Consider the following 12099-nt stretch of genomic DNA (forward strand, 5'->3'; position numbering starts at 1 on the left):
ATCTGAACTCATATAAAGATTTAAAATGATAACTTTTAAAAGAGATTTGAATGTCTTGCAAGTGAATATTGTGGCTCGATTTAATTGTAGACTGGAAAAAAAATCTAGTTACACCTTAAAAAAGAAGGCGCCATACAAATACAGGCCATTTACCATTCTATAAAGTCACTTTTTAATTGAAAAAAAAATCTGATCAGTCTTATATATTACTCCCTTTATTCCATAAAGACTTTCCATAGAAAACACATCTCTTCTACTGTACAGAGAAGTCCAGGTAATACAGTCCCACAAAAAATATATATAAATGAGCCAAAGCAGAATGACCAGATGCACTAAGGAAAACACCTCCGCCGTCTTCACTTACAAGATCTGATCAGATTTATGTGGTGTTGATGTCTCACTACCCACAAAAGGGTCATAATGTTTTGACTGACTGTAGTCAGACTTGTTTGATGCATCATACAATTAATAATAGAAAACCCAAATCCAGACACGATGATAAATACAAACATATTTACAGTAAATACAATTGATTTGCTCTTCTTGTTAGTGTGCGGTTAGGCTCCGCCCCCTTTACCCTCTACCCGTCCATGAGTCAGCTCCTCCCTCCTTCATCTCCGGAGTTTATCCTGACCACCTATTGCCCAGCTGATCCATTTGTGTCGTCACTGTCCCCTTCCTGGGGAGAACCTGGAGTGGACCCCCCACCGGTGCCGGCGGCTACTCCGCCCACCCTCCTGGCAACTTTCCCCTTGAGCAACGTGCTGTCAGGGTGGAGTGAGTGATGGTGGAGCAGCAGCTCATCCTGAGTCCCTGCCGTGTGGCCGCATTCCTCGCAGACATACAGCTTGTTGCGTCGCTCTTTGTAGGCATACTTCAGGGTGACGCTGTGGATCTTCTTCATGTGGGACTCCAGGGAGCAGCGCTGGGTGAAGGCCTTGTCGCAGAGGGTGCACTTGTATGGTCGGACACCTGGAAGGACATTTAAAGAATGTCAAAACTGTTGGCTCATCTGATGATCCCATGATCATACATGAACATAAAAGTGTATCGCCACCTGTATGTGTGCGTACGTGTCTCTTGAGGTCGAAGGTGTCGTTGAAGCCTTTGCCGCAAAAAGTGCACAGGTGTCTCTTAGTCTCGTTGTGGCACTTGACATGTCGGTTTAGCATGCGCTGGTATTGGAATGTCTTCTCACAAACCTGGAACACAAAAACAGCACAGTCCTGTCATGGTTACCGTGTTTTCAGGTCTTTGTGATTTAGAAGGACTTTTTTTCTACGTATTTATATTTAGTGCTTGATAAAAGATGGCCACCACAGCTAACTGACATGCTAAAATTTGGTGGTGTTGTAGTTGATCGTTGTCCCCTCCTTGCTTTCCGGTCCATACACATTATGGGACATCTTTACCTAAATTTTACACAATACTTGTTGGGGTCAACCATCTCTGTCCATTAGCAAAGCAAACTCTCGGAGGTCAAATTTGAAATGGAAGTTAACTCCAATAAAGTTGGCCACCAAAGTTAATCAACATTAGCAAACATCAAATTGAGTACACCTGTACAAAGAAAGAGCTGCATTATCTAAAGGTGTGGTAGTGAAGGGTAAGGCATATACTATAGCACGGGGGAGGCTTCATCATGGTATGGGGATGCATTGCCTCTTCTGCTGTTAGTCATGTTTAATTTATGATAATCAGCTTTGTGTTGGTCACTAAACAAATCAGCTTAACAAATGTCAAAATTACAGTCATGCATTTAGAGAAGTTCACGACATAAAGAGAACTAAATAAAACTCAAATACACACCTGACACACATATCCTCCTGTTGTTACTGGTGATGGGTTTTGATTCTGACTTGGAGATTCGGTTGCCACAGGGACAACTTCTAAAGGGACGTGGAGAGGATTTTGGGCGGCTGGCATAACGGTGGCTTGTGGAGTTACAGGTGACGGGTCGGAAATGGGGGGAGGAGCTTGAAGGGGAGGAGTCGAGTCAGGAGGCAACTCACCTGTAGTTACCTGAGATAAAAAAGATAAAATATAAACATTAATGCAGAGTTAGAAATATTATTTAATGCTTTACGAGGGATTTGTTTGTCCTTCATTTAAAACTGGTTTTTCTCACCTTGATTTTGGATCGGACATAAATGGAGCTGGTCTGCCACCTCCTCCTGATGTCTGACCTGGTCTCGGGTGAATCTGCCGGACTCTGGGGTTCTCCGAGGACCGTGCTAGAGGGCAACTCGGCGTGAGAGTCTGACTGAGAGTTCTTGGTGAGGCAGAGAGGAATGGTCTCAGCAGGACTGGCCTCAGCTTCCATCAGGACGGATGGGGGGAAGATGGAAACTGGTGACAGAACAAGGAAGGAAGAGTAGTTATTATGTTTATCTTTCTCAGGAAACAATAAAAAATTAGTCAAACTTCTGCTTGTCTGCTCTGTGTTTGATCTTGGCCGTGTCCCAGTGGACAAAGTCAGTTTGCTCTTAGCAGATAATGAATGCTGGTCATATTAAAAAGACATGAGCTAATTGGTTTCCTGAGCAAATTTTCTAGGAAGTTTAGAGATTAATTAAAAAAGAATATTATATTAAATGTTTAAATACAGACGTATTTATGTTCACGAATAAGAAATATTCCATATTTTGCCTAGGAATAAACATTTAACTTTAGAGCACATAAAATTGACTAACCCTAACTCTGCTTAAAAGAATGAATAAACCTTTTTTAAGAACAGCTAATGAAGATAATTAAAATGGAAAAGTAACACACACCTGTTGATCTTTATCTACTGATTGCTCACAGTGGCTCAGAGTTTTCACTACATCTACAATGTTTTATTTACAAATATTGCTTTTTCCTCCAAGTACGTCTTAAATTATATGGGACAATAAACAATGATTTTTTTTACATAGGTTTAATCTTCAGGATGACCTCAAATATAAAGAATATAATAATCTTTATTTTTCCTAATCTATTCTAAACGATAAGAAAGCAGTTTATTTACTGAAATATAACATTAAAATATGGTAACAACATGTGCCAGTAAAAATTATCTACAGAAATAGTTTGCGAGACATTTCCTTTCATTTTAGCTTACGCTAACATTTTTGTTAGCATGAGCTAAAATAACTCTATTACAGTTTGTTCAGCAAATGTGACTCACGGTTGATTTTTAAAGGATTTTTTGGAAAACATTACCACATTTTTTCACTTCAGTACTATAATTTATCATTGTTCTACATTCCAAACACATTAAACATGTTATTGTCATTAGCAATGCTATGCTAGCAATAGCTACTTCTAGAGATACATTTAATCAACAAATTTATATTTTAAAACTATTTGGGCCTTTTTAAAAAATCTCCAAAATAATCTCTATGAATATATCATTTGTTGTGTGAAAATCAAACTGGCTAACGCATGCTAAAATACTTAAAGTGCTTAGCGCTAAGCTCCTTGGGATTTTTATCTAGAGAGGCGTTATAGAAAAGATAATTTCTTCTTCTTATTTGTGCCGTTTCAGTGTAAAGTTGTGTTGACATTGTCCAATTTGATGTTGACTCTGAACCAAAAATGATTTCAATGTGGTTCTAAATATACTTTTTATAAAATGTGAGGGAGCAGATTAGGAACAGCATTAAATTAAATATTCTGTGCATTTTAGGGCCTTATTTGTTTTACGTTGTGATTTCTGTTCATAAAAGTGTAAAGAGAATTAAAAGAAGCTTTTCAGGGTGTGACTCGTGAGTTCGATTTATGTTGAATAAGGGAGGGGGAGACAACGTTTGTTTGTCCCATTACTAGGTTTCACAACAGGTGTCCCTCTTGCACCGTTTCATATTTGCACAATCACTTAATTAGCAAACGCTGATATGAATATATGCGCTTGTGCATATGGGTGTGCTCCTGTTTAGCCTATTGTTTAGTGCGATTTGTTTTGCACGCACGCACACACACACACACATATGCGTGCACACATACACACACAAAGACATCCACATTACAGTTAGACTTGTTCAACCAGACAGTCTTGCAGCACCGGCTGTGTACCTTCCTCAAACAATCCACCTGCACAGGGCTGTACGTCAGGGTGTGTTGAACCTGTGCATTAGCAGAACTAAACAAAAGTCCAAGGAAAGTGGGTGGCAGAAAGAGAAACCGGGCAGCTTTTTTATTAAAGGTGTGCGGATGTGTTCGGGTAGGCCTGAGCCAGGTGTGGTTGGTTGCTGTGAAAACAATGAATCAGTTTAGTTTGCCGGGTCTCAATCTGATAAAACCCAAATGTAGATGCAAATGAGGCCCTGCAGCCGGCCTTAAGGATGAGAGTGCACAACAGGTGATTTGTAAACCTCCAGAGTTAACGGTACGCAGTGACAATAACGGCTCTGCGCTGCTTCAGCTGCATATTTAGTAGAGAAATGTCACTCGCAGACTTTGATCTCAGGAGTGAGTTTATTCACATACACACACACACACACACACACACACACACACACACACACACACACACACGTGTACACAGAAGATGTGCATTTTTGCAGATTATTAGAAAAACTCAAACGCCATTCAAATATGAAGGGCAAAATACATTATTTATAGTTTTTGATTCTTGTTGACATAATTGCATTTAAAATCTGATCCCATTGCATTTACACTCTTGTTAAGGCCCAGGGGCAGACCTAGAAACATTTTAAAGCCACAGCTTTGGGGGCCACTGATAAATTTGGGGTGGCGCAGCAAACTAAGTATCTTTAAAGATGATATATTTTTACTTTCTGGGATATTATAAAAACTCTTTGGTGTTTCTGTTGCAGAAAGGTTTTGACTTGATTTGACACAAAGAATATAACTGATCATTTTGTTTCATTTCCTGCTTTTTAAAAAGTTTTTTTTTTTTTTATCTGCTGAGTTTGACTGAATACAAACAAAATCGCTGCTGGTCAAATTCTCTGTGACTTGTCTCTGTGACGAACATTCTGCAACAACAAATTAAAATAACTCAAATGTTCTATGGATGAAACTCCTCTTTAGGTTTATCAAAGTTTGAGGTACTCAACTTCTACCTCAATTTCCTAATATTACTTTTTACCTTTCCACAAACAATTTCCTCCTGTGCAGTTATCCTAGCACAGGCAGCAAACGTCAACGTAGGTGCCAATGGCTAAAATGAATACATGTTAACTCATATGGAAATTACTGTGCACTTAACATGGATATATAAACCCATATATACTTTTATGTACACATTTGTACAAAGAAACATACATACACATACAGGCATACAAATGCCCATTCATACACCTATATATACTCACGTACACACAATGTGCTTACAACCGCACACATCTGATATGCTGTTACTAGTTCAACTGTGTGTGTGTGTGTGTGTGTGTGTGTGTGTGTGTGTGTGTGTGTGTGTGCGCGCGTGCGTGCATGTGTTCTCTGTCTTCTCAATGATAGATCGTGGCGGATGGCTGCTTATACTGAGCCAGGATCCTCTGGAGGTTTCTTCCTGTTAAAAGGGAGTTTTCCTCTCCACTGTTACTACATGCTTGTTTAGTATGAGTATTGGTTTCTAGGACTGGGTTTCCTTAAATAGGAAACTTTTAACTAATTGGCATAATTAACTGAACTCTATATGTAGGTTGGCTATTTGGAACAACCCCCTTCAAAAAGGTAGGTTGAATTAGAATGTTTGCTTTGTAAAGTGCCTTGAGATGACTCTTGAGATTTGGCGCTGTACAAATAAATGGAACTGAATTGTATTTCATTGAACCTTCAAGGCCACCGTAACAAATGAATACTGAAAGGTAAATTTGATGTTGACTATGGAAAACTGACTTAAATGCGCAAAAAAACAAATCCTAATTTAGGCTTACCTTTTTCATGGGGCGGGGGCATGTTGCTATATTAGATAATGTTTTATGAAGTAATCAAAATGGAAACTTGAGTGTTTTTTTAACGCAAGCATGTAAATTTAGTCTAATTTATGTATAGAGTACCCTTTCCCATTAAAAGTCAATAAAAAAACATTTAAAAGGGATCAAATTGACAGATCCTTTTCAAATCCAAGATGAAAACTAATTCATCCAAAGTGACCAAATCTCAGCTGTTAAAAGCAAACTGGAGCTGAAACCTCATGATGAATCCTCTCCAGTGTCTCTGTGGTGACTGCTGCTAGCCGGACATTTAATCTCATCTTGTATTGTTTGCTCACCCCTCCTTACCCCCCATCTCCAATGAATAAGGGAGAGAGAGAGAGAGAGAGAGAGAGAGAGGTGTGTGTGTGTGTGTGTGTGTGTGTGTGTGTGTGTGTGTGTGTGTGTGTGTGTGTGTGTGTGTGTGTGTGTGTGTGTGTGTGTGTGTGTGTGTGTGTTTGGGAGGAAGTGGGTGAAGGGGGTTGTGCCAAATAGCCAAATGCTTTGAATTCTAAAACAGAAAAGGCAAAAGGAAAGGGGGAAAAGATGAAGAGTGATGCCTTTTATTCTCCTGATAGTGTTTTATGTTTAATTCCTGGCATCGCTGGCCTGACAGAAAGAGTCAACACTCAGTAGATAACTTTATCAAACACTAGGTGTGAGCCGCTGTGTGTTTGCTAAAGGTGTATTGTCTGCTGTTCGAAGGGTCCGTTACATTTTCCTCCATTCAATAAACATTAACTTTGAAGCAGCGTTAGCACAGAGACAGGAAGTTGATCCAAGATTTCAGTGACGATATTATAAGTTAACTGATTAATAAGAAGTGTATTTATTTAGTTAAATCATACAGACAAAAAATAGGCTAGGAGTAACTTTTAAGCTTTTTAATTCCTAGCCCTATCCTACAACCAAGAAACTGTAAAGCAATAAACTTTATTTTCATTTTTATTTCAGTGCTTGGATCAGAAACAACCGAGGGAACATGTTGCAACTTGCAACATTATTAGCTTGTATTGCTAATGATAGTTAGCTTAACTATTCAAATCAGTTAGATGATCTTGTTAAGTCTGACATCATTCTAGATCCGAGTTCCAAGATAAAAGTTCTGTCAGCTAGTTAGCTTAGCTTTGTTTAACTTAGCCTACCTAGCTCATCCTAGATGTAAACATCAACCAGATTGGCTTTATCTAACTGTAAAAGAACATATTTAAAATTGTGAAACTGAAAACAAAGTTAACATCAATGCTGGGATTTTCTCTGGAGTTTAGGGGCAGAGTCTCTTTTCACCTGTTTTTGTGAGATGCTAATTAGACAACCTTCATGGGAAAGAAGCCTTAAAAGTTGCATTTTTAAATCATAAGAGTTGAAAAATGTGTTGGTTTTCATTTCCTGTATTTTTCAGCAGCCTCAAAGTCAGTAGAGATGCTGAATATAACCTACTACAAAAGTATAAGTGGATTTAGGTAAATTATTGCAAAAGAAGCCCACCTAAATTCACAGCTGACCAAAACAAATGACAAAAACTAAAATAGGCCCAATAAAATATAAAGATGCAAACTTGTAGCTTTGACCTACTATAAATCAGACAATAAAATTACATTATTAATCCACTGTTGGGGTCAGTAAAATTATTGCTTTGTGCCAACAGCTGTATTTTTTTCATTAGTCCCACCTAAATGTCTGAGTGATTTTTTTTTTGCTAAATTAAGAAAAACTGCTCACTGACACAATTTCAAAGGGAATTGCAAAGAACAAAATGCTGTATAAAATTAGGTAACCTACTTGTTGAACAGCAACATTTTTGATATTCAAAAGAGAAAATGTTAGTCTTATATATGATTTTATAAAACTGTTTAGTAATGATGAGGAGACTAAAAGCTCTCTTTTGTGTTTTAGTTTAACTACAATAAACATAAAACCAGATTAAAAAGGAGACCATTTTTATTCAAGAGCTAAAAGTGTTTTTCAAAATAAAAATTTCAGCCATTCATTCAGATTTTTAACACCAAAAGATATTTTTACCTTAAATAATCTTTTCTTCTTTTTTATCTAAATAAAAATGGCGAACTTGAACAAAAACAGACATCAGGGTTAAATGTTTGGTTAGGAACATCTGCAGGAGGTCAGAGGATGGCTTTGTGAATTATTTTACAGCTATTCCTCGCGTCCTATCAAAACCAAAATGATGTGACGGTTTCTTCTTTAACAGTTTTGTCTAAACTCAGAAAACTGCATTCCAAGTCAGAGTTACAAACAACCGCAGGGACTCAGACTGACGATCCATCAGAAACAGGCCCTGGCACATGTTTGTGGGTTTGGAGATAAATAAGCCACCCACACACACACACACACACACACACACACCGTTTAGAAAAAACCGTCAAAGCTGATGGCTTCTGGTTTCATAATAAAACTATTGGACGCACTTTCTCGAGGCAGTTATCATACCTGTGTGCGTGTTCCCAGAGAACGCACGCAAACGCACGCCAGGCAGGTACATCAAGTAACGGCACATACCTGAAGGACTGAGACCGTTGCTGTGGGTTTTTGTCGGAGGGGGTGGATGAGTATGCGTCATCACGCACAAGCGCTCCTGGTTTATTTTTAATTACATAATAAAAATCAGTCACAGAATTTGGGATTATGCAGATTTTTTCGACTTAATCCTGAAAAATAATTCGTTAGCACTCTGACTTTATGCCAACTGGGGGTTTCGCTTATTTAATTGCTCCAATTTACAGTTTCGATGCGTAAAAACGCATCACAGAAAGTGCAGTGATCACGTTTTCAGTTTTGCACAACAAATTATTTGATCGTTTAAAACACAAAGACAAACAATTAAAGTAACTAAACACGTGTCAAAATCATCAGCGGATGGAGATGATTAAAAGGTAACGGTGAAGAGGGTCTGAGGGGGAAGGGGATGGGTGAGAGAGGAGACAGGTTTAGGGTGTAGTCCGTTACTTGTTATCTGATACCGGAGTGCTGCTACAATAAAACCTCCGCCGACGGCAACAATGGGGATTGTTCAGAGGAGGGGGAGACGTGGCTCCCCCCTCAGCCAGTCATTTATATGTAAAAACCGGCGATAAACGTTGGGATTTGACAGGTATAGCAGAACGATTGAGTCATTCTTGGGCCGTTAGATAGTTCAGCTTTGGGTTTAACAAATAAATTATAATTATTTAGGAGAAAATGCCGTAAAATGAAAGAAAAGTATGACTTTTATTTCAGTTTTGAGGTGAGAAACCTGCGCGAGAGTTTCTAAGAGCAGCTGAACAAGGAAGAAAGCAGCAATCAGGGGTTAAAGGTCGGTGAGAAAAGCCACTGATTACTTTAAGGCTGCTCCCGAAAACCGGATCTAACTCATTCAATCTGTTCTTTTTATTTAAATTACGTCAAAGTTCAAAAAGTCCGGTTCCGGATTTGAACGCAGTTTATAAAACCGATTGGCGACGCTTTCCCGTTATTCACAGTTGCCCCGTTACAACGGGACCCCTCCTCCCCACCTGCCTTCCTCACCGACTGACTCCAAAACAGAAAAACGTGGTCCAAAATGCGCGTAAGCACACCGGACCGCGTACCCGGTGCCGGTTTCAGCGCGTGCCTGTTGTTGTTTTTCCGTCCTTAACAGCAAACATGGCCCGGAGCTGCAGCGTGCACTCACCTGGGATGTAGACGTCTCCCCGCTCATGATCCGGGAGCTCGCTCCAGTTCCGCTTCACCGGAGAGACGTTGGCTTTTTTCACCAGAAAGGCCCGCGGCATGCTCGGATCGGCTCGGCCCGGTTCTGGCTGCGGAGGGAACTTTTGGACAAAAGCCGCTCTCGCGACGTCAAAAACTCAGGTGAGTTTTTTTTTTTAGAAGCAGGAAGCTGGAGGTGTCGGTCCTCCTCCTTCCACCTTTCCTCTCCTCTCTCTGAAACATCCAACTTTTCTTCTTCTTCCTCGAAATTCCCAGATTTAGAGTCCGGTTCGGAGAAACGTGTCGACGTCCGGACAGGTGAGTCCGCTCAGGTGAGCTCGGGTAGGTAAAGAGAGAGAGAGAGAGGAGTCCTGCGCTCTGAAATAACGGGAGTGTGTGAGAGCGGGTGAAAAAAAACGGTAGATATCCTTGATCTCACACGCGCGCGTGCACACACACAGAGGCAGAGGTGGGTCAAAAAGCAGGTACTCATTTAAAAAAGCAGGAAACGGGCACTAGCGCGCATGCGCGGCAGAAAATAACGGTGACAACAAGCTGGAGGGATCCTGGGTTAGGCCCGGACCAGCTGAACCGGTTCTCCTCTCTTCTTTCTCTTCCTCCTCCTCGTCTTCATTCCGCTTTAAGGTGCGGAGTCGCGAGAGGATGATGAGGAGACTAACAGCAGCACTCTTTTGTGTTTTAATTGAACTATAATAAAGATAAAATATTAGGTCAGATTTAAAAAAGCAGATTTTTTTCTAAGGGCTAAAAAACGTATTTCAAAGTAAGTTTTCAGCCAGTTATTCAGACTTTTTAACACCGAAAGTTGTTTTGACCTTTGGGTAATCTTTTCTTCCTCTTTTTCCAAATAAAAGTGGTGAACTCCTACAGAAACACCAGACATCAGGGTTAAATGTTTAGTGAGGAACATCTTCAGGAGGTCAGAGGATGTCAGGTGTTTGGGAGTAACAGGAAGGAAGAGTTTATATGGAGCACATGTGTTTTACGTTATTTGAATGAAGCATCATAAAGAACTCTCTGTGCATTGATTTGCATCTTATTATGAAGGTCATTTTAATATTTCCGCTTCTGATCCAACTTTTATTTAGTCCCTAATCTGGCCTTTTTATTCCTCCTTTTCGTTCTTGTCTTTTATCATGCTTGAGACGCGATTAGTGACATAAATGTCTTCCCTACTAATTATAGTCAACTAGATTAACAAGTGGGGTGGACATAGTTGCCTCCCATCTTGGTACCGTACCAACTACAGGGGGATCAAACTCCTGAGCCTCCCTGGTAAGGTCTATTCAGGGGTTCTGGAGAGGAGGGCCCTTCGGACTGTCGAACCTCGGTTTCAGGAGGAGCAATGTGGTTACGTCCTGGCACACTGGACCAGCTCTCCTCTCTTCTTTCTCTTCCTCCTCCTCGTCTTCATTCTGCTTTAAGGTGCGGAGTCGCAAGAGGATGATGGGGAGACTAACAACTGCTCTCTGGAAGCAGGTTAGGGGGGTCCTGGAGGGTGTGTGGGAGTTCGCCCAACCATACATGTGTTTTGTGGATTTGGAGAAGACATTCGCCCGCTTCCCTCGGGGGTCTTGTGTGTGTGTGTGGGTGAGGGTGGGGTGGGGTGCTACGGTAAGGGGTACCAGGCCCTCTGATAAGGGCTGTTAGGTCCCTGTATGACTGGTGTCAGCAGCCTGGCCAGCCAGACTCTTCCACTGCTTAATTCTGCACAGAGGATGAGTTTGGTAACTCTCCCATGCAAATAACCCCACCCTCTGAGAGTTCTAACCGAGCCAATCGTCACTGAGCAGCGTGCGCCACACACCGCAACGCTCAGTTTCTCATAAACAACGAAGATGGTGTTTGAAGTGGAGTTTGCCGCAGCTCCTTCCTCTTGGACATGTCTTTAAAACCACAACAAAAAGAACCGCTTAAAACTTTCCTCTAAAGAAACATGTTTGCGCAATCGCCAGGTGCCATTTTTGACTACATCTTAAAGACTACAGTGTTGCGCAGTACAGTCAGCATTTCCGCATTTTTTGTGATTGGTTATTTTTGAGCTGGTTAGTCCCGCCTCTCATGTGCCTCTGCTTCTGAGTAACCAGACGTACTCTGCTTAGAAAAGAGAGCTGAGTCAGAAGGCAAAGCTCTCGATTTACCAGTTGATCTACGTTCCTACCCACACCCGTGGTCATGAGCTTTGGGTAGTGACCGAAAGAACGAGATCGCGGATACATGCGGCTAAAATGAGTTTTCTCCGAAAGGTGTCTGGGCTCTCCCTTAGAGATAGGATAAGAAGCTTGGTCATCCGGGAGGGGCTCGGTGTAGATCCGCTGCGCCTCCACGTTGAGAGGAGCCAGTTGAGGTGGCTTGGGCATCTGGTCAGGAGGCCTCCTGGACACCTCCCTGGTGAGGTTTTCCAGGCACGTCCTACCATATGGACCTAAAGGGAGACCCAGGACATGTTGGAGGGGCTAAGAGCTGGCCCAAG

At 41.1% G+C, this 12099-nt stretch overlaps 1 protein-coding gene across 2 annotated transcripts; it reads right to left on the reverse strand.

The window, feature by feature from the left end:
* Positions 1-197: 197 nt before the first annotated feature.
* On the reverse strand, positions 198-10049 carry ovol1a (ovo-like zinc finger 1a). Of its 2 annotated transcripts, none has more exons than XM_015946241.3 (5): positions 9589-10049; positions 2129-2349; positions 1810-2022; positions 1058-1202; positions 198-972 (listed from the first exon to the last, which is right to left on the reverse strand). In XM_015946241.3, the coding sequence occupies exons 1-5, from the start codon at positions 9686-9688 to the stop codon at positions 638-640; spliced, it is 1014 nt and encodes a 337-aa protein (XP_015801727.1). In that variant the 5' UTR covers positions 9689-10049; the 3' UTR covers positions 198-637. The 2 variants fall into 2 exon arrangements, with proteins under 2 accessions (XP_015801727.1, XP_054603357.1); XM_054747382.2 differs by lacking the exon at positions 9589-10049 and adding an exon at positions 8370-9410.
* Positions 10050-12099: the final 2050 nt, after the last annotated feature.

The sequence above is a fragment of the Nothobranchius furzeri genome, chromosome 2 (genome assembly GCF_043380555.1).
Source record: "Nothobranchius furzeri strain GRZ-AD chromosome 2, NfurGRZ-RIMD1, whole genome shotgun sequence".
In the NCBI taxonomy this organism is placed as follows: Eukaryota; Metazoa; Chordata; class Actinopteri; order Cyprinodontiformes; family Nothobranchiidae; genus Nothobranchius; species Nothobranchius furzeri.